Source organism: Lactuca serriola, chromosome 2 (assembly GCF_051521515.1).
Source record: "Lactuca serriola cultivar US96UC23 chromosome 2, Lser_US96UC23_V15, whole genome shotgun sequence".
Taxonomy (NCBI): domain Eukaryota; kingdom Viridiplantae; phylum Streptophyta; class Magnoliopsida; order Asterales; family Asteraceae; genus Lactuca; species Lactuca serriola.
The window spans coordinates 197,672,210-197,696,555 of NC_136409.1; the positions used below are offsets into that span (position 1 = coordinate 197,672,210).

The 24,346-nt window shown below is 32.7% G+C and overlaps 3 protein-coding genes across 6 annotated transcripts; all 3 read right to left on the reverse strand.

Moving 5' to 3' along the window:
* Positions 1-1,254: 1,254 nt before the first annotated feature.
* On the reverse strand, positions 1,255-4,102 carry LOC145090703 (uncharacterized). Its single transcript, XM_079028813.1, has 8 exons — positions 3,607-4,102; positions 3,302-3,503; positions 2,973-3,209; positions 2,605-2,848; positions 2,415-2,519; positions 2,138-2,320; positions 1,839-2,040; positions 1,255-1,742 (listed from the first exon to the last, which is right to left on the reverse strand). The coding sequence occupies exons 1-8, from the start codon at positions 3,827-3,829 to the stop codon at positions 1,255-1,257; spliced, it is 1,884 nt and encodes a 627-aa protein (XP_078884939.1). The 5' UTR covers positions 3,830-4,102.
* An 8,211-nt stretch (positions 4,103-12,313) lies between these two features.
* LOC145088023 (ankyrin repeat family protein / regulator of chromosome condensation (RCC1) family protein) lies at positions 12,314-18,386 on the reverse strand. 3 transcript variants are annotated; one of them, XM_079026212.1, is made up of 11 exons: positions 18,072-18,386; positions 17,919-17,996; positions 16,308-16,787; positions 16,066-16,243; positions 15,608-15,976; positions 15,245-15,534; positions 14,958-15,170; positions 14,385-14,882; positions 13,665-14,309; positions 13,010-13,579; positions 12,314-12,903 (listed from the first exon to the last, which is right to left on the reverse strand). In XM_079026212.1, exons 3-11 carry the CDS (start codon positions 16,581-16,583, stop codon positions 12,667-12,669), a joined length of 3,276 nt encoding a protein of 1,091 aa, XP_078882338.1. In that variant the 5' UTR covers positions 16,584-16,787; positions 17,919-17,996; positions 18,072-18,386; the 3' UTR covers positions 12,314-12,666. The 3 variants fall into 3 exon arrangements, with proteins under 3 accessions (XP_078882338.1, XP_078882336.1, XP_078882337.1); XM_079026210.1 differs by having other exon boundaries at positions 13,010-13,582; positions 18,072-18,381; XM_079026211.1 differs by lacking the exon at positions 17,919-17,996 and having other exon boundaries at positions 13,010-13,582; positions 18,072-18,381.
* Positions 18,387-18,842: 456 nt separating this feature from the next.
* On the reverse strand, positions 18,843-21,876 carry LOC145088024 (RNA binding (RRM/RBD/RNP motifs) family protein). 2 transcript variants are annotated; one of them, XM_079026215.1, is made up of 8 exons: positions 21,708-21,876; positions 21,494-21,597; positions 21,325-21,400; positions 20,151-20,222; positions 20,009-20,071; positions 19,574-19,914; positions 19,372-19,495; positions 18,843-19,257 (listed from the first exon to the last, which is right to left on the reverse strand). In XM_079026215.1, the coding sequence occupies exons 1-8, from the start codon at positions 21,711-21,713 to the stop codon at positions 19,237-19,239; spliced, it is 807 nt and encodes a 268-aa protein (XP_078882341.1). In that variant the 5' UTR covers positions 21,714-21,876; the 3' UTR covers positions 18,843-19,236. The 2 variants fall into 2 exon arrangements, with proteins under 2 accessions (XP_078882341.1, XP_078882340.1); XM_079026214.1 differs by lacking the exon at positions 21,708-21,876 and having other exon boundaries at positions 21,494-21,612.
* Between the last annotated feature and the right edge of the window lie 2,470 nt (positions 21,877-24,346).

Below are 24,346 nucleotides of genomic sequence, written 5' to 3' on the forward strand. Positions count from 1 at the left end.
ACCTTCATTTATTAAAGTAGATATTTATGATTATCTACTAGTAGAAATCGTTAAATAACTTTATAAATTATATTGTGTTTTTGAGGGTTTTCATATGGGTTTGATTGTTTAATATGAGGTATCTGTTTTTTTATGAACACCAAGTGTTTGATAAAACTCTTCAATGAAAAACATCCATAATGTTGTAATGGATGAACAGAAATAAAACACCAACATCAATTGGAATCCCTATATATTGCTTTTCTTTAATATTTCTCGGATATTGCTTTTCTTGAATGTTTTTCTTGAAGACTAATGGGAATGTTCACATCTTTTATATTGCTTTTCATAAGAATTATATCGGTTGCTTCAATCATCCATTGTCCCACACCTATTGACATCTTTTATATTGCTTTTGTTGCTTTCTACTATTCAACTAGTTAGTGATCTATTTTTTGTAGGATTCAAGTATAGATCGATGAACATGTGACAGTAGAATTAAGCATAATTCTATAGGTGGTAGGTGTTGAGAGAGGGCATAATCTAAACAAAAAATAATAATGAGAAATTGGTAAGCATAGTTTGTTTTAGTTCAAGTCTACTTCCATGACTCATTATTAAAGACTCTTTGATAAGTGACTAGGTATAAGACCCATGTATCACATGGATTAATTAAAAAAAATTAAATATATAGGTTTAAATATTTAAAAACTTTGGATTTATTAAAAAATAAGAAAAATAATGAATTATTAAAATTGATTTTTTTTATCTTTTAAATTTAAATAAATAAATAAAATAGAAATAAGAAGTAAATCCATTCATGAAATTTATATTTATTTATTACTACATTTATTGTGATTATTATATTAAAATATCATGTGGAATTTATTAAAATAAAAAAATCTCATGAAATGACATATGAAAAAAAAATTAATTCAAAATAATCATAAAATGACATTTAAAGTATGATATGGGAAAAAAACTATTTTAGAATAAATTATTACACATGTACTAAATCTGATATCTTTTATTAATAAAAATATACATATACACAATCTTAGGAATGGGCTAGACTACTGGATGAGACATAGACCAAATGTACAAGTCGGTATACACACACTAATTAACAGAAACTAGTAATAACATAAAGTTACACACCCCAATAAGTTCAATCCTTGATATATATATATATATATATATATATATATATATATATATATATATATATATATATATATATATATATATATATATATATATATATATATTTGACTTCTAATCTTGGTTGGTAGGTTCAATTGTAAGCCCATATCCGAGCGGATACAACGGGTCATAATGTGAGTCACCAACATTCATCGGGAGCTGATCAACAGTCTTGAACCAAGTATTTGCTAGTTTTCCCGTAAAACCATAATCACCAAATAAAACATCTGCTACACCTTGGCCTTCGGTCCCCGGAAGCCATGCAGCCACCAAAGCATCCATGATAGGAACATAAGGTTCGATCACAACAGGTCTACCCGAGATTAGGACAACGACACACTTCACCGACACACACACGTTCATGATGGTTGTGGGCCCAGGTTCTGGTATCGTTAGATTCTGGCTGTCTCCCGCTGACTCCGAGTACGGGAACTCACCCGTTACCACAATGGCGTATGAGAAGTTGTTTGACTTGATAAAATCAGGAGTCGGGTTCTCTACATACAATACTTGGGTTGTAGGGTCAACTATGTTTTTCACGGCAGATAAAATTGTTGTACCTATTGTTTATTTCCATCATGAAAAATAATTACTTTCATGTAGCTTATTATAATTAATGCATATGTAAAAAAGAGAGGGAAACACAGATTGCATACCACTTGTTGTATTGCCACTTTTCCCAGCCCATTCAATGGTCCAACCACCACACTGATAACCAATGTCATTGGCATGGGTTCCGGCTACCAAGATTTTTGTCAACTTTTTTGGAAGAGGAAGCATCGGTTGGTTGACAGATTTACCGTTCTTTAGCAAGACTAAAGATTTCCTTACCGCCTCCCTAGCCAAATCTCGATGATCCTGTTTGTTTATGAAAGAAATTAGCATCAAATTATATGTTCTTAGTGTCTTCCTAATAAGAGAATTAACAGATTCAAGAACAATAACTGCAATTAACCTGTTCTCCAAGGTATTTTGCCATGCTTAGATCTGTGAATGGGTTCTCAAACAGACCCATCACGAACTTGACACGTAGAATCCTCTTTACTGCATCATCAATCCGACTCATTGGGATGGAATTGTTCTTCACAAGAAAAGTCATCCCATCGATGAATTCAGTGTAGTTGGAGCCAATCATGGCCTACAAAACGTTTGATTAAATAAAACGAAAAAAAAAACAAAACAAAGTCTAAACTTGTGTTTGAAAATAACGGTATTCATATTATTCAACCCACCATGTCTATGCCAGCCATAATGCTTTGTTGAATCGACGAAGTGTAATTAGCATGAGGCGGATTTGTCAGCTGGTCAATACCCATAAAATCTGAGATCACAAATCCCTACAAAACATCCAATAATAATAAAACATGAAAACATCTATGTATATGAAACCAAGAGGAGAAATTAAAGACGAGTTCTTTATACTCTGAATTTGAGAGTGTTCTTTAGAAATCCAGTTATAAGTGGAGTATTTCTATGCATTTTGACTCCGTTCAAGCTAGAGTAAGAAATCATGATGGTTGTAACACCCTTCCGTACTGCATCAAAGTACGGTGGCATATGAATGCTCAATAAACCATGAAAATCTATGACGGTATTGTTCGCATTGATGCCTTTTGTCGTTCCACCATCACCCACATAATGTTTGGCGCAAGATGCAACTTTTTCTCTGTAAAATGAAAAATGTTAAACCCAATTAATCCACAGTATGAACGCTGCATTAAATGAAGAAGGAACAGAAGCCAAAAAGAATCCTAGTGAGCTGGCAGGAGGGCTTGCGAATGAATACTTACTGCCCGCTAACAAAAGGAACACCTAATCGACCATCACTAGGAATGCTTCCTTGAAGTCCAGGTATGAACTCAGTCATGGCTCGAACAATATTAGGATCTTCACCAAAGCTCTCGAAGCAACGACCCCATCTTGGATCTCTACATACCGCAACACAAGGTGCAAACGCATAGTTGATGCCGGTAGCTCGAATTTCAAGAGCAGTCGCTGCTCCAATTTTCTTCACCAATTCAGCATCCCTATTCAACATTGCAAAAAGAAATCACATTGATAAAGAAAATACTGTTAAAAAGGAAGCAAATGTTAAACAAACTAACTACATTCCACTTGCCTAGTTACTCCAAGGCCAATATTATGTGGGAAAATAGTGGCGTTGTAAACTTTACTATTGCCATGGACAGCATCAATTCCATACATCAGCGGTATACCCAAACGACTAGACAACGATTCTCTTTGGAAATTGTTTACCATATTAATCCATGCCTCTGGAGGGTCTTGTGTTGAAGGGGTCGATGCAGTGGTCAATAAACTCCCTACGGAAGATCCAAGACTCGTTAAAAAAAATAAAAACGTAACCTTTACAATGGATTTAAGGTATTTAATACGAAAAAACGATTGACAAATTTCAGAAAGTACCTATGGAGAAATTCCGCATTACTTCTAGTGTAGCTAGACTACTATCAATCTGCGTCATTTGACCGATCTTTTCTTCCAAAGTCATCCTGTTCATCAAGTCCCTTATTCGAACACCTAATGGTTGTTTCGGATCTTTGTATTTTATGTCGGATTCAGCGATGGTAGCCGTAGCCCAAGAACATATTGCCAGAATTGTGAAAACACACAAAAAGAGTTTCGCCATTTCTTATCAACTTCAATCACACAATGTAATTGTTTTTTTTAAATAAACACGATGAATAAACACTCGATCACAATTAAATATTTACTTAAACAAATAGAAGAACAGTGACCATCAAAAGCTAAAAATCATAAACCATTTGTAACACAAAGCACAAACATATACACCCATTCAGCCTCCTGGTTCTTGAAAGATTGTAAGACAAAGAAGAGTAAAGAGAGAATGCAGTGCAACTTACATGAATGGAAGGAATGGAAAGGAGTTATGGGACAAGACTCAAGAGTAGGTGGTATATATAGACGACTGAATTGTAAAGGCTGTTGCTATATACTCATGTATGTATCAAGGTAGCATATATATAGCTACAAATACCCATTTAACGTGATCTTTCAAAATTCAAATTACTTCATCTAGATCACATCATTAATGTATTTTATCTTGTTTTAATTTTTATTACGAATAGGTAGTGCCGTGGTGGACGAACATATTTAAGAAAATAATACCTTTATTATGTCCGGCACGCCTTAGATAGTTTATAATAGAGGTGAACAAAAGTTTCATGGGTACCGAACACACACCACTTATATTATTATAGGACGACATTCGGTACTCTGAAATCACTAAATTTGGGATTTGGTATAATGCTAGTACCGAAAACCGTTGTACCGGATACCAGTACCAATAAATTTAATTCAGACTCGTTTTTACACATAGTTCGATACTTAGTATTCATGGGTTGATACATGCTTGGTACCGGTTTGGTACCATTTTCATCCCTAATTTATTTTTCGAGTTTTTTTAAATTGTCATGTAAAACCAAAATTTGAAGTTTGTAATATCTATAATGAATATTAAATTGCAAAGTACCGAGTTTGTTTCTATTGGCTATTTATTAATTGTAACTAGGATTTGTCTATTGCACTTTGTGACGACGCCAATTAACTCCAATATGTATCGTCGAATGAAAACGTATTATATGTGACCAAACGTAGGAAATGTACATAAAAATAAGTAGGAAAACGTAAAAAATAAATAAATAAATAAATAAAATTAAAAAAAAAAACTAAACAAAACTAAACTAAAATTTATACTAACACATACATAAAAATAAATAGGTGAGATCTCTTTTTTGAAGTTAACAAACGGAAGTTTAAATAATAAAAAACATATTATATGTGACTCGATTCATACACAGGAAATATATATAAAAATAATCACGAAAAATAAAATAAAAATTACATCGAAACATAGACAAATCTGAATTTATACTGACACGTACACAAAAAAAATACTAAGATCTTTGTTATTAATGTTAACAATATGTGACCCGACTGGTACATAAAAAATGTATATAAATATAAGCATGAAAAATAAAATAAAAATTACGTCGAAATCCGTATTTATACCGACACGCATAAAAATAGCAAGTAAGTTTTTTTTTAAATAACGAAAGAAATTGACCGCCTCGAATTTATACCGATACATAGATAAATATAAACATATAAAAATAAGTTTTTTAAATTAACAAAACGAAAGTTATTAAAGAAAATCAAATTGTATATAGTACAAAGGATAAACATGAAAATTTACAAAATAAAGGGAATGAAAGTGATATTTTATAAATTTTAAAATGTGAAAAAAAAAAAAAAAAAAAAGTAAGTGACAACTTTCAAAAAGTAAATGGATAAAAAAAAGTATAATTTTAAAAAATAAATGGTGCCTGCACTGCTCAAAATATTTACCGACATTGGCATTTGATATAAATTTAGTTTTATAAATGTTTGTTCTATCGGGATACTTTAAATCTAAATATTGTTTCCTTTTTATTTAGGATAGATAGGTTAGATGTCTTTATAATCCCTATAAAATATAAATGTTATTATCAAAATACATGAGAATGAATATTAACGATGAAAACCATTAAAATTCACCAATCGACATCTAAGACATTTTTTCCCATTACATTTAACATATGATCATCTTACACATGCAGTCCATAGTCTTTCATGTATTTAAAAGATATATTCACTCATTTGGAATCGATGTTCTTTCGTTAATCCATATCCATTACAAATTACTACTACTTCACAAGACATAATCATCTCACAAAAGTCAAACATGGGTGGACCTAATTGGCAAAAGGAATTTTGAGTTTCTAAATCTCATGGTGTTGTCCTCAAAATCCAAAATACGTCCAAATGTTGTGTTCATTTTTAGAAATAATTTTTCTAATTAAAAAATACTCATCTCATGTCTCATCTACTTTGTGTACCTTTATTCTCCCCTCTCATTTACTTTCCAATTTTCATGTTTGAAGTAAGCTTTTCCTTTAGCTCTAAACCTGTTTTAGAATGTGTGGATTTTCAGGTTTGATGTCATTTATTATTTGTTTAAGTAATATATTTTGGTTAAGTTCCCTACTCTTCTTCATCCAACTTAATAAAACACGTATCTTTTAAATATCTAGGAAATCGATAAATTGTATGTTTCTTTCTTTTTACCTTTTTTTTTTTTTGGCTTTCTTGCTTCTTATGCCTTTTCATTTACGTGCCTTAATGTATTTCTTTTACCATATTCTTGCAACAAAATGGAACGTGATGGAGAAGAAACGGGTGGCTTTATCTTTAAATCTCGACAAAACTGCAAAAATGGTCCCTGTGGTTTCTTATTTTATGTGGTTATGGTCCAAACGTTTGAAAAGTTGCAGATTTGGTTCTTTTCAACAAGTTTTGTTGTGGTTTTGGTCCCTCATCCGTTAAGTTCCTTAAAATGACAATTTTACCCCCAGGGACCATTTTCACAGTTTTGTCTTTTACTATACTATAAGGACCATTTTTGCATATATTCTTTTTTATTTTAATAAAGTATTATATATTAATAGATATTATTTTTAATATATAATATTATATATTAATAAATATTTTTTATTGAATTATTAATTTATTTTAGTTGATTTTTTTAAAAAAAAATTGTTGGAGTAATTCTTTTTTATTAAATTATTATATATCAATACATATAGTTTTTAATATATAATATTTATATCGTAATAAATATTATATTATTGGATTATTAATTTTTTTAGTTAATTTTTATAATTTTTAAACATTTTTCATTGTATTATTACGTTTAATTTATTATTTTCTTCATATACTAAATGTTGTTTTATTGGATTATTAATTTATTTTAGCTAATTATTTTTTTTTATTTTTTTTTTGTTGAAGTAATTCTTTTTTATTGAATTATTATGTATCAGTACATATAGTTTTTAATATATAATATTTATATCATAATAAATATTATATTATGGGATTATTACATATGACGAAACAGTATTTTATTGGATTATTAATTTCTTTTAGTTGACTCTTTTTATAATTTCATTTAGTTGGAGCAATTCTTTTTTATTAGATTATTATATATCAACAAATATTATTTTTAATATATAATATTTACATCATAGTAAATAATACATTATTGGATTATTAATTTTTGTAATTTTTTTGAATTATTAATTTATTGAAATATTACTTTTAATTTATTATTTTTTTAATATAATAAATATTATCTTATTGGATTATTATTTTATTTTGAATGTATACTATTAACTGTTTTTAAATTTATTAGTTTCACCACAAAGTCGCCGAAATACGTAAAAGTGTCGATTATCATCGTCAAAAATTAGCAGGATCACCTCCAAACACCTTCATCGGAGGTTCCATAGATATTATACCCTATTCCACCCAGCGTTGTTGGTAGCCACCTGCGACAACCTCTTCATAATCCAATGGAATCCTTCATATCCCACATAATGCGCAACAAACCCCAATAACATTTATAAGTGGTGGTGGTGACCGAGTGATGGTGGTGGTATTTTCCCAATGGTTTCTCATCATAAGCTATATGAAATGAAAGTGTTTGGCAACGATCCTAACGATTTCGATGATGAGAGACCACGATTTTACGTATCCCATGACTTTGTGGTGGAACTAATAAAATTAACAAGAACTACTATTATAATCCGATAAAATAATATTTAGTATATGAAGAAAATAATAAATTAAAAGTAATAATCCAACAAAAAATAGTTTAAAAAAAAAAAGAAATTACAAAAATTAACTAGAAGATAATAATAATACAATAATATAATATTTATTATGATATAAATATTATATATTAAAAACTATATGTATTGATATACAATAATTCAATAAAAAATAATTACGTCGATTTTTTTAAAAGAATTAACTAAAATAAATTAATAATCCAATAAAAAATATTTAGTATATGAAGAAAATAATAAATTAAAAGAAATAAAAGAATAATCCAATAAAAATAATTAAAAATATTAACTAAAAGAAATTAATAATCCAATAATATAATATTTATTATGATATAAATTATATATATTAAAAACTATATGTATTTATATATAATAACTCAATAAAAAGAATTACTCAAACAAAAAAAAATTTTAAAAAATCAACTATAGTCGTTCCCCCAAAAAAACAACTATAATAAATTAATAATCCCATAAAAAATTATTTATTAATATATAATATTATATATTAAAAATAATATTTATTAATATATAATACTTCAATAAAATAAAAAAGAACTTATGCAAAAATGGTCCTTATGGTATGGTAAAAGACAAAACTGCGAAAATGTTCCCTGAGGGTAAAATTGTCATTTTAAAAAAGTTAACAGCCAACCAGTTAAACTTAACGGATGAGGGACCAAAACCACAATAAAACTTGTTGAAAAGGACCAAATCTGCAACTTTTCAAACGTTTGGACCATAACCACATAAAATAAGAAACCACATGGACCATTTTTGCAATTTTGTCTTAAATCTCAATGGTTAGCATATGAATCACTTCAACTTTCATTGCACAGTGGCACTTGCACTTGCACAATGCACATTTGACACTCCATTTGTCATATTGGGTTTATTTTGGACTGGGCTCTCTAATGTCCTCCATTTACACTGGTCCAATTGATTTTAGTTAAGACCTTCAAACACTAAGCTTTATTTGGACTGGATTGGACCAAAATCTTTTTTTTATCTCTCTTCTTCTTTTTAATAAAGTAATTTGATTTAATTTGATTTATAAACTTTGAAATGGTTCTTATTGTTAACTTATTGTAATAACATACACATTGTGATATAAAAAAGGGGAGCCTATTCTTCCATGGGTAACTTTCTATTCATCAACTGAAAATATTATGCATTGACATTCATACCCCTCACTTCTTAGTCCAAATATGGGCGAAACACAAGGAGAAACTTGGGAAGTCGTTAAAAGAAGACTTAAACACATGGAATCATGAAAGCTTTGTTGCTTTACCACTTGATTTCTTTTTCTCGGTTTTTTTGTTGATAAAATCTCAAATCTCATATGCATAGTAGGGAATTTCATAGTTTTCGTAGTAGTATTGCTATGGATTAAGATGTAGTGGCACCACCGTGGACTTAGTTGTTAGTAATGTCCACGGGTTCCTATAGTCAGTTATCTTGTTCTAATTAACTAACACTATGATTGTTAAGACCATTAACAAAATGGTCATGTAATTAACTATCTAAACAACTATTATTAAGTTCATATCATGATAGATTTGATTGTGTCACATGATCCCAAAAGTCATGGTAATCAGTTTGGTGCATAGATTTGGTTGTTTAATACATGCATACACATTAAAGTTAACAACTTTATTAACCTAGCCTTATGATTTGGTCTATCTTTGGTCATAATTGTTATTGGTTATTAACAATTATGATTCAAGACAACAAAGTCAGATTTGTCCTCTAAATTCTATTAACTTAACTATAGACAATAAAGAAATCAACAAATATATATATATATATATATATATATATATATATATATATATATATAGGGTTAGGTTATTTTGTTTTCACTATCTATTGTGTGCATGTATGATTGATTCTGAACCAATCATTTTAATTATTTTAAGAAAGTAATTAATGCAGATTAAATGTTGAAGATATAATGAATTTTAATTACATCTTCATCATTTAATATGCATTAATTACTTTCTTAAAATAACTAAAATGATTGGTCCAGAATCAATCATACATGCACACAATAGATAGTGAAAACATTTGAACCTAACTAATAATTCGATTAAAGGAATCAAAAAATCATGATAAATTAAATAAAACTAATAATTCGATTAAAAGAAATCACACCAAAACTTTTAGGGTTACATCTACTCTCGTGAAAGCAAAAAGGTTTTACCATATAACCAACCAACTGATAAAAACATAAAAACATCAAAAACTAATTGCTAAACACGGTCATGAAGCAACCGAAGTGAAGTCCTAATGCTCCTAGCTTCTGATTCTTCAAATCTCCGCTACAAAGTGATTCTCCAACCTTGAAATCGAACCAAAAGGGTTTCTGGACGTGAAAAACAATTTCTAATTCCTTGGACAAGACTGCATATTGAATTATGGCAAAAAGATCAAGTATTTATAAAACTCATATATACTGACATTTGTAGACTTTTTCCCATAAGAAAATATGGACATAAGTTGTTTATCACTTTTATAGTTGATCATTCATGTTATATATATATATATATATATATATATATATATATATATATATATATATATATAATAGTGTTGTTGAGAGAACCAATTTAGTAATTTACCATGTCAGAAACTCCTCAGCATAATGAGAGAAGAAATTGAACCCTTATGCATATGGTAAGAAGTATGTTAACAAACACAAGCATACCTTAATGTTTATGAACTGAGGCACTAAAGACGGCATTCTATATACTTAATAAGGTCCCATCTAAATTCATTCGCAAGACACCTAAGAAATCTAGACGAGAAGGAAACCGACTTGAGATATATAAAAGAGGATGGTTTCCCTGTCGATGCTAAGTTCTACAACCCTCAATAAAGAAAACTTGGCATGAACCTGTTAGTTGTTTCTTTATAGGGTTTCTCGAGTGATCAAAGAGATTTAGATTCTATTGACCTTCACATTCCACTCACATAATTGAAACTCGTCTTGTCGAATTCCTAGAAAACGCTAATGTTTAGGGCTGTTCACTATTTAGATAAAACCGAATTGTCCAATTGGACAATTTGGATCGGACTATTTGGTTCGGATATTTGGATTTTTGGATTGGTTTTTTAGCAAAACCGAATTATTATTTTGGATTTCGAATTAGTTTTGGTTTACATTATAAAAACCGAATAGTCCAAAAAAAACGAATTGCAATTTATTATTTTTGTTCTTTCTAATATATATATATTTAATAATTTATAAATTTACTAAATTATTCTTTTAGTATATAAACAATTTCCATCATTTATAATACTTTAATATCTACTTTTTATAAAAAAAATTGTCTATAAAGTAGTAATATATAATATATTTTTCTTGATAGTTATTTATAAGTTTTAATTCATAACTAATTAAACAATATTTTTAGTTTATATTATAAAGTAAGTTAATACTAAAGTTATATATTTGTTGAAATGTCTTGATTCTTGAAAACCAAATTGTAAAAAACCGATCCAACCGAATTATAATTTAGTTGGATCGGATCGGATTTGAATTTAGTTTGGACTATTTGGATCTACGTTTTGAAAACCGAAATTATTTTGGATTCACTTGATCGGATCGGATTAAACCGATCCATCCAAACGAACATCCCTACTAATGTTAGTGGGAGCAATGCATATTATGATTGGCGCCAACTTATTGATGTGCAAAAGGAAGGGCCAATGACCCATTTTCCTTTTTATCGTGTTGCACCTCATGTAGACATTCTCACACACATGCCTCTCTTGCGGATAATATTTCTTCATATATGCCATTAGATTAAGGCACGTCCAACCTGCCAGACAAATTCCCTAAAGTTATCATTTAACTTCAAGAAACCGAAACTTCATTAAGGATGTCATCAAGGTCGATAAGACGTGCTAACTTTGATGATTATATGACCTACCTTAACTAAACTAGCTTGGATATGGAAAAGTGAAAAGATCCAACCTCTTATAGTCAGGCCATTGGTAGTGACCAATCCTGTCAATGGAATGAAGTTATTGACTAGCTTAATTCCATGAATAAAAATTACCTTTGAGAACTCGTTGAAGTCTCTAAAAGGGTTAAATTCCTAGGGTCTAAGTGGATCTTTAAAACTAAGTTGGACCCATGGAAACTTGTTGAAGTCTCTAAAAAGGTTAATCTGGTAGGGTCTAAGTGGATCCTTAAAACTAAACTGGACCCAAATAGAAACATTGAACGATATGAAACACTTTTGGAGGGTCTTTGTCATGATATTTTCATAGCACCACACCCTTTAGTGTTACTAGCCCAATACCACAAGTCCAGCTTGGCCCTTTTATTTGATCCATTTGATGACTAAAGTGGGAAAAACCTAGAAATGTTTTGTACCACCTATGTAGGACAAGGTCTCAATTTTTCTTGTGCAGATATCAAGTTCCAACAAAAATAATGTTTTGAATTATAATAGAATATGAAGAAAACGATGAATGTGCACCCCAAAAGGGTAAATGTTACAGCTTTATGCCATTTACAGCCTAACTCACTCAAAGAGAGCTTCATAAATCAGGTTTAAGGATGTTGTCGTTAACGCTAAGAATCCACCTAACTCTCTCCCTAGAACAAACTGAATGCAATTTGAAGGATTCTACTTGAAGAGAATCTGAAATTAATGTACAACGAAATATCTACAGTTGATTTACAGAAAGAAACATGACACGAGTTAATTTTTTATAAAAAGACCAAACCAGACCAGAGCTGCTATTTTAAATAAACCCACCCACCCTTGTTCTAAAACTGATTCTTGACAACCTTAACGCTGCTATAAAAACGTTTAAGATCCTTCATAGCCTTCTCCTCTATCTGAATTGACCTTATAGAAGACGGTGCTTCAACCTCCGGCTTGAACCACCGGTTCACACCACCACCACCACCACTGGAATCAGATGGTGAACCCTGACCGCTGCTCACAGCAAACCCAGTCGTTCTTGTTTTAGGACTGTGCGATAATGTCTGTTGCTTTTTCTCCTGAATGAATATACATCATACAAAATCAAAAACTATTTTCAAGAATTAAAAAAAAAAGCTCAAAACTTGGAAACTTGAAGAAACAGAAATGATGTTGGTGTCACACCTCTTGCAACTGAATGCCCCTGAGAGATGGCCTACTACCAATACCTAAACCAAGAGGTGGGGTCCCTGAAGAAACCGAAACCCAAGGAGGGGTGCTTTTTTCGACATCTGGCATGTGAGGGGTCAGATTGGGACCCATGGGGTTCGAGTTTGATGGCAGAAACGAACTCAATGAGAGTTTTCCACTTGTTTTCACATCTACAACTTCCAACTGATCTTTCTTTTTAGCAATGGACATGGGCTTACTTCCCATGGTTTTTTCCTGCTCATCTTGTATCTCACGAAGAGAAGTGGGACTGGGTCCCTTTGAAATACTTGTGCCTCCCCATGCGGGGCCCTCATTTTTTGGTGAAGGTGGTGGAAGAGGTGCAACGATCTTGGGGGTGTCATCAAGAGCACCACTTAAGAACATTGAAAGCCCGCCTTTCCTGTTTTTCTTCTTTGATGATGTTGATGATGATGACGATGATGTGTTCCGGTTTTTTGAGCTTGCAAGATCTTTCTTTGAGTTGCTATTCGGTGACACCTCGATAACCAGATTTACTGTTTTGCCCTTGTCATCTATCTCCTTCTCCTGTGAATTACAAGTATCCATGTTAAGGGCATATGTATATATATATGTGTCCCACATATGTTCAATGTAGATCCAATTTTACCTTGTGGTCAACTGGAGAAGCTTCAGAAGGTGAGAAACCTTTCACTGTGTTCAATTTAGCATCAGATTCATGGCTACAAGGTGCCTCTTCCCCTTGTGTTGACTTTCTTCTGCTCTTTTTCTTCTGTTTCTTAGTTCCCTGGTCAACCGGTGAAGTTGACTTTGCTTGAATCGTTTCAACAGGAACACCAAGCTCAATAAGTGACTTCTCCAACAGTGGTCGTGTCTCAAGTTTTGTAAGCTGTTGGCTATCGAGTTGATAACCTTTGGCTCTTTTTTCCTCCAATATCTCAATCTGCTGCAGTTTTTTTCTTAAAGCCCGAACATGCTTGCCAACTTCTTGATTCGCATCATCATATGGATGTAAAAAGCTATCAAATCTTTGGCTTCTTTCCTTGTGAGAACCCATGTTTCCGCCATTGTTGTTATCACGAGTCCTGAGAAACTCATTGTCACTATCATCCTCTTCACTGTTAACAACAGCAGGAAAAGTAGCTGTTGGGGTTGGAAGCCTACGATAACTCCATGCTTCAGATGACTTTGAATCCAAAGCTTTTTCAAGATTCACAAGAACATCCAGTGAAGCACTAGCAACTGCGTGTGTGGAGACTGTAAGAACGTAGTCAAGATTACGTATCACAATTTCCTGCAAAAGTTATCAACAGGGGTTCAATTGTCTAAAATACCCTTTAAATTAACAAAAGCTCAAAATGGATACTACCTCGCAATGCTTCCTTAAATCATGTGCCTCTAGTGAGTCAGCAATTTCAACAAGTTGTAAAGCACTTCTTGGCTCCACCAAATGCTCGGCTGCCACTTTCTCACAAAGACTTTTCAGACTTGGTATTTGCTTACTTCCATTTTCACTGTTACCCTTTTCTAGACTTGATGTCTTTTCATCAATTTCAATATCATTATAAGCAAAATCTTCATCCAGCTCGCTTAAATCATCACTTAGTTTTTTCTTTAAACACCGAGGGGTATCTGGAGCCTTGAGAGAATATGGAGGATGATAGAGGGAACTAATCACCAACAGATGCGTTTCTCCAACTGAAACTGAAGTAGCCCTTTTGATGCCATGTAATCGAGTTATGACCGGAGCTTCGTCTTTTCTTTTCTTTGCATCCCACATGTAAACATCACCAGAAGCTGTAACTCCAGCTGTCCAGTACTTTCCAGCAGACACACTAACCATACTTTTCCCACAAAGCCCATATAACTATATCAAAGAAACAATGAATAAGAGAGGCATGATGGATGATGATGATGATTAATGATGATGATGATGATGGACCTGTTGACATTTAAGATCAGGATCAGAAGACACCCAATAGAACAATGCACCATCATGGGTAAGAGCCATGCTATGCATCATCCCTGCAGCAATTGAAACCACATGAAGGCGTTCTGACCGGTGGAACTTTAAAGGAGTGCTTCCAACTTTTTTCAAAATCCTTGCAACAACAACACGTCTTGGAGTTACAAGACGATGACCCCAAGTAAATACCTGAAAAAAAAAACCTAGAAAATTAGAATCACTGCATCAATTTTCATTCTTGCTTTTATCATCTAAAAAGGTACCTCTCCATCGGCTCCTAAAACCACAGTGTGATACTTGGCTGCTGACACACGAATGAAAACTTTTCCTTTCAAATACTCAACGAGCCTCGGGGTGTAATTTGAGCCAGAGTTTGAAGTTCCATAACCAAGTTGACCTTCTTTATTGCAACCCCAAGTGAAAACCTCACCCGAATCAGAAACAACAGCAGTGTGCTTGTTTGCTGCAGCAATAGCAACTATCTTTGACTTTAATGAGCTAACTCTTCTTGGGGTTGCTTGAGTATCAACAGAAGTATAACCAAGTTGACCCTCTGCAAAAATCATCATAGTTATTAATTAATCAGTATGTCTGTATTCTTTTGGGGTAAATAAGTAAGTAATTACCTCGGTTGGAACCCCAGGTGAAGACCTCACCACCCTCCGTGACAGCAACTGTATGATGTTTAGCAGCTGCAATTGCCTTGACCCTGCGGGCCCCTAATCCGGATGTTACCTGTCTAGGAGTTATGACTGCTGCCTGACCACTATGGATGTCAAAATCAGGGTGGCCAAGGCGACCACCACGACCAAATCCCCAAGTGAAAACTTCACCATGAGCACTCACAGCAACACTATGAAATTTGGCCGAAGAAATGGACTTGATGAAGGATCCATGAAGTGAGTCAACCTTGCACGGGAGCTTCTGTATGTGAGCATTTCCAGTCCCAAGTTGATAATTAACACCGCTTCCCCAACTGTACAGCTCTGTCACCACTGAAAATGCACAACAAACATTCCTTCAGGAAATTGTATCAATGGAGTAATATTTATTATAAGGATGTGTTTGTTCTTTGTTGGAGTACCTGAACCATCTCCATTGCCATTAGCCTGTACAACAGGCCCAGAGAGAAGGTCAACAGGTGTTCTTGACTTGGAATCCTCAATTGCAACAGAGGCTTCTGATTTAAGAAGAATACTAGCAACAGCCAAATGACCAAAATGTAAAGCCCGATGAAGGCTACTCCATCCAGATTCTCCATCCTGAAGATTGAAAAAGTTGTTAAACTTTTCATCTGATATCTAAAAGATGAGAAGATAGATGTACCCTGGCATTAGGGTCTGCACCAGCAGCTAGTAGTCTTCTGATAATTGGAATGTGATTTCTCCATGTTGCAATATGAAGAGGGGTAAGGCCAAAAGTGTTTCTTGAATTGATGTTTCCTCCATTTTTCTTCAGTGAGACCAAGGCTGAATCTACATCTACCACAGACCCTCCATGCACTGCCAGCCATAGATCTTTGGATGACCCACTTGTTGAGGACTTGCCACCTGGACCTTGGAGGTTTTTTCTTTGACTGTGAAGTAAATTTATCTGATCCATCACTAGCTACAGACACTTTTTACAGCACTACTACAATACTTGTTAACTATAATGATTAAGACAGTCTTAAAGATAAGGGTTCATCAAACAACTGCCATCATCGCCATGTTTACTGTAAACAAACTGGATAAAGATCACATTCACAAACGCACCATCACATATTTGGAAGAACACAGCAACAATGAAACTAGTAGACTGAGTCACCTGCAAGTAAGAAAATCTTTAAATATGTAATTAAGATCATGGATTATTTTCCAAGTAGAAAAGTAACAAATTTTTCAGCTAGCAATACAAACCAAGATATCACAAGTCATGAAATTTATCAAATTTTACATGGCAACACTGGATTTATTCTAAATGAAATGCACTTACCAACTCGTGGAAAGATGAAACATAATGGAAATGTTTTAAACAAAACTTTCACCAAAGAGACTTTAATTGGGAATAACTTGAGAAACTATAAAAAAAGAAGATGAAATAGAAAAAATGATGCATCATCAAGTTTGTACTTTGTACTTTACATTGTTTTCCTCATGCTGCTGACACAATCCTCTTTATGGATCAAAAGATTAGTTTGGGCCCACAAATATTTCCGCAGTTTAAAAACATGATATCAAACTCCTCGTTAAAATCTGATCTTATTCAGTCAATAAGAAGGCAAAATCGGAAAGTAAAAGTGCCAAAAATACCAGGATCTTTGAGCCATGTAACATAATCGAGGACAAAGTTCAAGCAGAGACAAAAATCATATTATTGACTGATTTTCAAAGACAAAATCTATTAAAGCCACATATTGTATGAATTACAAACTAGTGCGATGCCAGCAGTTGTAGATGTAAATAGTTATGAAACTGCAAACTATTGAAACATCAACAGTTAATTCTCAAAATTTGGCTTCTTATCATCAAAGAGCATAATTTCGATCTCAAATTAGACTTATTCAAAAATGCACCTTAGCAGAGGGCTCAGAAAACTCTTATCGTCTCGTGAATTTATTACCCAAACAGCAATTAAAATTACCCCGTAAGGAACCAAGTAAACGGCCAAAGATTCGGATCAAATGCAGGTTTGCAGATCATAATATATCATAAAAAGATCGATAGAACAACAAATTGATTCATTATGATCTCTAAATTACAATGTACGTACGTCCATTTTTTGAGTAGAGATGTACACGTTTAAACAAAATGGACCCAGAATCAATCATAATAAAAGTCAAAACTAATCCCATCAACATGAAAAGATCGCGTCTTTTTTCAAAAGATCAGATAACCCCACATACGTCTACATGAAAAAATAAATTAGAAACAAGAGATACGAAGTAAAAGAAAATACCGATAGATCGAAATTTGCGATCGAAATCTGAAACAGGCGGAACAAAATGGTCCAAAATGGCAAATACTGGCGGTTACCCTATCGAAGATCGAACCAAATCAAGAAAAGATATCGAAACGCACCAGAGATATGGAGCGAAGATGTGATAATTACCTTAAATATTAAGTCAGTTTTGATCTCAAAAACCAAACCAACTCCCAAAGACACACACACACTCCCTCTATCTCCCAAACTTCTGGCCTTTTGAATGCGTTCCGTTTTGGGGGAATTTTCCTAGGGCAGGTGGGAGATAAGGGATCGGTTTGAAGAATATGCCGAAATGCGCAGAGAGAAGTGTGGGGGAGAAGGAGAAAGGGTGATTTGGGTATTTCACCTGTCGTAAAGGAAATCGTTGAATTGACGGAAAAAAACCATGAGATTATCTAGGAAAGGACGCTGGTACATACGATGAGCGGTGGGTCTGAAGAGATGTGCATCCACGTAAACCCGATCGACAGATTTGACACGTTAGTCAGGTTGCCGTTTAACACGTAGATTTCCTTCCCATAACGCCGTTAAACTCACATTTCGATACACACGTTCCGTTGATCCTTTCTTCACAAGAATAAACTCACTCCAGCCAATTTTATTGACTTAACGGATACGTCTTGAATCCACATGGGATCCTGTAAACCATCCTTATTTTTGTGGATTTGTCGTGTGAATAAAGTTGATTCAATTTATGACGAATGGGTTTTAAACCGATGTTTTATTATTACCTAATAAAGAGGTTATTTTAGTCGCAATATGTATTAAACTATATATCCGTTTGTTACTAATAGTTTGTTTCTCTTCAGTTTTTTAAGGAACAATCATGTACTAAATTTGTAAAATACTTTCGAAACTTAGTTCTGAAATAAAAGAAAAAATAGTCTTAATGAAACCTTGTACAAATAATTTAGGCTTGCATCAATAATAGAAGTTTTAAATGAAGTCCACATCATTAATGACTTATGTCCTAGATGTTACACACTTGAAAATCACTGTACCTTAATGCACAATACCCTCGAGTTTACATAAGAATATACCAACAATTAACAAATATAAATGAATTGACAAAACTGCCCATAAACACACTACAGAGTAGAAGAAGAAACATGTACTACTAAACTATCCAATTCCAATCCCACACAAAGCTTGCAAATCTCAAACATCTCTAATTATACACCTCAATAATCATCATTTTGATGATTGAGAAAGAAGTAAGAACCCCATATGGTATGATCAACAAGAATATGAATATGCATGCATGCAGCTGTCTATAAAGTATAAACTCTCATCATGCAGCAATTGGTGAATCCTGCAAGCCATAAATAAACACACTACAAAGTAAGATATATATATATATATATATATATATATATATATATATATATATACTAGAAGCAATTAAAACACATTGATACATATATACCTTTGCAGTTAAATTTGAGACTGCTATGTTCCATTTTTGTCTAGTTTTCGTTCCTGCAACTTGCCCAGCCTTTGCCACTTTACCAAAAGCCCCATTCAGCCAAGCTGTTCCAGCAGTCACATACCTAAACAGTAAACACAATCAAGAGGGTAAATTTGGAAACAAAATGGAGACAGATAGCATTTGAAGCTTTATTACAAACCTGCTTGATTTGACAGCTGATCCAGTGTTGTTTAGTTTCCTTTCAGCTGCCATTATTGCAGCCATTGTTTTGTCTGATACTTGCAGCCTTTGATCCACTGACTTAACTTTTTCATTTACAACTGAAACCCCAACACTAAATTTCTCTGTAAGCCCTACTCTTTTGTCTAGTGAATTAACCCTAGCAGATGCATTGGCTCTTAATTGGTGTTTTTCATCAAATGCTTTAGCTTTATTTAAAGCATCTTGCCTGATTGCTGAACCTTTAGCAAGAACACTTGTTACAACATCTTGTGCTTTACTCATGTATACTCTTCCACTCCTAGGAGAGCTACCATTCCCCTGTTTTATTTATTAAAAAAAAAATCAAATTTTTAAAAGACTGATTGCAACTTTTTCATGTTCAGTTTTGTTGTGATTATTATTCTAAATTTACCTCTGCATTTGGTGAAAGGTTTTCTGGAGACATACTCATGGCATTATCTACTTCACGAACTTCCTGCAAGAAGTGACATCATGAAAAAAAATTGAATATTGTAAAATGAAAATATATTTATATACCGAGTAATAACCATTACCTGGAACTTGGGTTGTGGCACATAATTTTCTACAGGTGTGATGCTAACAATCTGATCCACTATGGTTGCTCCCTGTAAAGATTTAAATTAGAGATATCTTTCAATTTTGATAAGTTAGGTTGTTATATATCTGCTTTATATCTATAAATAAATAAAATTATAACTAACACTTAACCAAAAAGGGGTCAAACAAATCAAGAGCCAACTAATTAGTGGTAAAAGTGGGCCCAAGATGTGGATAAACAATGATATTAATAAATAAACATAATTTGTGGTGTCACAGGGATAAAGACAAACGCAGGCTGATTAATAAAAAAGTGTGTTAGTATAAAACATAAAATATATAATAATTAATTCTTTTGAGTGTAATTGTGGAATTTTTCTCATGTATTCCAAAGTAGGACCCAAGAGTCTCCGCTGGACAAAGTGGAATTAATATGCAGCCACAATTTTGTGGTCGTAGTTTGTTGACTTGAGTAGCTGCAAATTTGTCAAACACTGTTGGAAATTTCAACTTTCCAAGAAATCGCAATTGAATTTTGTATATTTCTAATACATGCAAGCAAAATTGCATACACACACTGTCACACACACATATAGACCAATAAGCAAATTTTGATACATAACTCAGCTGAAATATAAAGATATCAGATATAGAAGGAAATTGCTACCCTTGACTAAATACACATTAAGATGATGAATCTCCAGAAGATCTTTAAAAAAGGGTACTTCAGGAACATCATAAACTTCAGAATGTACAAATCGGAAATCAGATTCTGTTTATTGGCCAATTAAGAAAAACAGAGAAATGGATTTTGGATGGAATGAGTGCTCTGGGCATCCTACATCAGTTATGCTATAGTTTAGCAATCAAACATACTATTTTCAATTTTGAAATTGGTATTTACATTTTTTTTATTAAAAATCCTATAACGGCTTCAAAAGTTCCAATAAATATTATATATACAAAAAGAAAACAATGTCAAAACCCTAAAATAATGAATACTAACTAAAATTGAAGTAATTCTAAGTTTGACATTGAAAGTTAAAATGTCACAGTTAACAGAGGAGGAAGTATCATGTATCAACAGTTTTAGGTCATGAAAATCTTAAACAATCATACAGAATATCCACTTCAATAGAAAAAGGGTAAATAACTAAATTGAAGGATTACCGATAGCAATAATGCAATTTCAAGAGCCTTTGGATCTTTAAACGTGACGAATGCAGTCTTGTTTTGTACTGAATCGCTGCAAACCTCAAAAAGAATCAAAATCAGGACAACATGCATAATAGTAACAAAATTTTAATTCAATTTTAATCTTGATATGGCAGTAACGAACCGGCAGATCTCAACGTGCTCTATGTCGCCAGAAAAGGAAAAAAACTCGTGAATTTCTCTCTCGGTAGCTAGATCTGAAAGATGCCCAACTTGTACTGTTCTTGTCTGAAAGATATTCATACGAAAAAACATATATTTCTTAAAATCTCGACATATTACTTCTAGGAAATCAGATTTTAGACGGATATATGAATCACAAAGAAGTTCAAACTCACCTGCATTTTACTTACAACGCACAACAGGTGATTGAGCTCTGTGTTCAAGAAAGGTTACAAAAGCGTATGAAATTCCAGGTAGAGAGAGAAAGAGAGATAGAAATAGAACAGATGTAATTACGCAATTAACAGATAAGCTGTGAAGATGATGGTGAATGGCATTATATTTCGCCTTTTCCCCAAATTTATATATTATAAATAATAAATAATTTAGGGTTTGAAAAACTTTGAAGGCACAAAGATTCTTGCTGATGTGTTGCTTTCCCTCTTCAAAATATCTTCTTAGCCCTCTAATTTCTCTAAATCTTACAAAATACTCCCTTCATCTTTATATAAAATCACATTCGTTTAATACGTCTAGTTATAAAATTAGTCCTTCGTCATAGAAATGATGTTTCAGAATAGCTATTTTGGATTATATATGAAAACAAGTTAATATTTTAGTTGGATGTAACTTTTCATTTCAGTGTCTTTATATTAACAGCAAATTCCATACTTTGAGTTTTTTTTTTCAGTTTACCTATCAAAAGATTCTTTTTCTTTTCTATTTTTTTCATTGCAAATTTATTTAACTTTTTAGAAAAATCATTACATAAAACTTTAAAGTCTATAAGAAAAACAAGTATAATTTATAATTTGTTCAGGTTAACTACTCTGAAAAAAAAAAATCGATCAAACCATTGAAAGTGGAAATTGAAAATATTAATATTTCATTTGATTTTTGAAGCTCGTTAATTGAAAAAACTAAGAGTGTCTTTTTTATAAATAAATTAAAAAAAAATAAACTCTCAATTAGGGAAAAAAATTTGGCTAAACAAAAAATAAATAAAAACAGACAAGAACATACATGAACGTAGGTCTAAGAAGAGGAAATCGTTACAAAATCATTGCATATTGAATTCTTTAGCTACGCGGGGAAAGAGGACGGTATTGTCACATTAGTTGAAAATATGTTCGACAATGCAGGTCTTGGCTCATCAGGCCAAAGAGTTGATCACTTTCAAGATGGCAGAACTAAGGACAACACCAACGTTAGACAATGTCTCTGTAAGGTTGTTGATTGGTATTTTACGACAGCGGTGAAAGTGTTGTGCTCCTCGGTGTTGCTTCACATGACAGTGACACCATCAAAGCTTTAGAGGCTAAGCATCCATACAAGTACCCATCCATGTCGAGCACACCATTTCTTATGAGCCTCCCCTTTTAGTAGATATTGGCAATGTCCTTGGTTGTATTAAATCGTTTCCTAAAGGAACTTCGTGTGGGAGAGACAGCTTGAGAGCTCAACACATATGTTATTATATTGTTTTAGATAAATGTTAAATAATTAAACGTAAATTAGGTGGTTGAAAATAATAAAGGTTGTTACTTTTAAAAAAAGTTATATATGTAAATTCCTTATGAGATAAAGGGTGTGTTCGGTACGGAGCGTTTGTGAGCATTTCAGAGCTTCTAGCTTCCGGCTTTGACAAAACGCTTCGTTTGGAACAAAATGCCTCATTTGACACTATAAGCTTATAGAGTTTAGTTTTAAACAAAACGCTTTAAATTCTAATACTACTTCTAGTAACCAGAGGCGAGCCTACCCTTATATAACCTTATATAAAGGGTGTCCATGGACACCCCTAAATTTAAAATTTTATTTACAATATATATGATAAATTTGAAGGGACACATGTTGGAAAACAAAGCGAACACCCTTTGAATGTGGGTAAAGAATAAAAGATGAGATGCGAATTTGACCTTTATAACTTGTAAGCAATTCAGGAGCAAACATTTAGGAGGTAGTTAATTAAACAATATATTTTCCACAAATACAATAACAAAGAATCTTTCAATCTTGTATAACTGTGAAGGAGAAAATGGATGAACCGGAAAAACAAAAATCTAGAATAAAATTTACGATTTTGATCGGACGCCTCCTTCCTAAGTGCCTCTTCTTCTCAATTTCGAATCACATCGGCCGCCGCCGATTCTCTGGTGTCACTGACGATCACAATTTTGGTTGTATCTAATTTCCGGTGCTTGCAATATATTCTCGACACTTCATGGGGTCACAGTTTTGGCCATCTCCCAACTCCCACCATGTGTTTTGCTCGCATCGTATACATCTCTGTCATTTGGTTACCGGACAACAACAACCAGCCTGAGTTGCGAGCTGTTTTGTTCCTTCTCCTGCACTCTCGATTTATTTTGGGGTAAAAAGCTTTCTCTCTTTTAGGGCTTAGGTTAATTTTTGTTTTGTGAACTTGTGTTGTAGAAAGCTATTAAATAGTTGATGATGTCTATGTCTAAAAAGTTAGTCGAAAGTACAACTTCATTTTTATGTTTATGTTAGTTTTTGTTTAATTTACATTTAGGATCATAAATAGTTGGCTAATATGTGACAAAATTAGTGGTGTTAAAAAAAACTAAAACCGAAAAAATGAATCGAAGCGAATGATGTTTGGTTTAATTGGTATGAGTTATTCTGTTTTCTGTTTATTTGGTTTGGTTAACTGAATAAGTATGGTTGCGTAAATCAAAAGAATACATGGGCATTAAGAATCTCATTTTGCTAAGTTCATATCTTTGTTATATGTTTAGTAATTAATAGTAATAAGAGCATCATTTTTCTAAGTTATATATTTGTTATATAT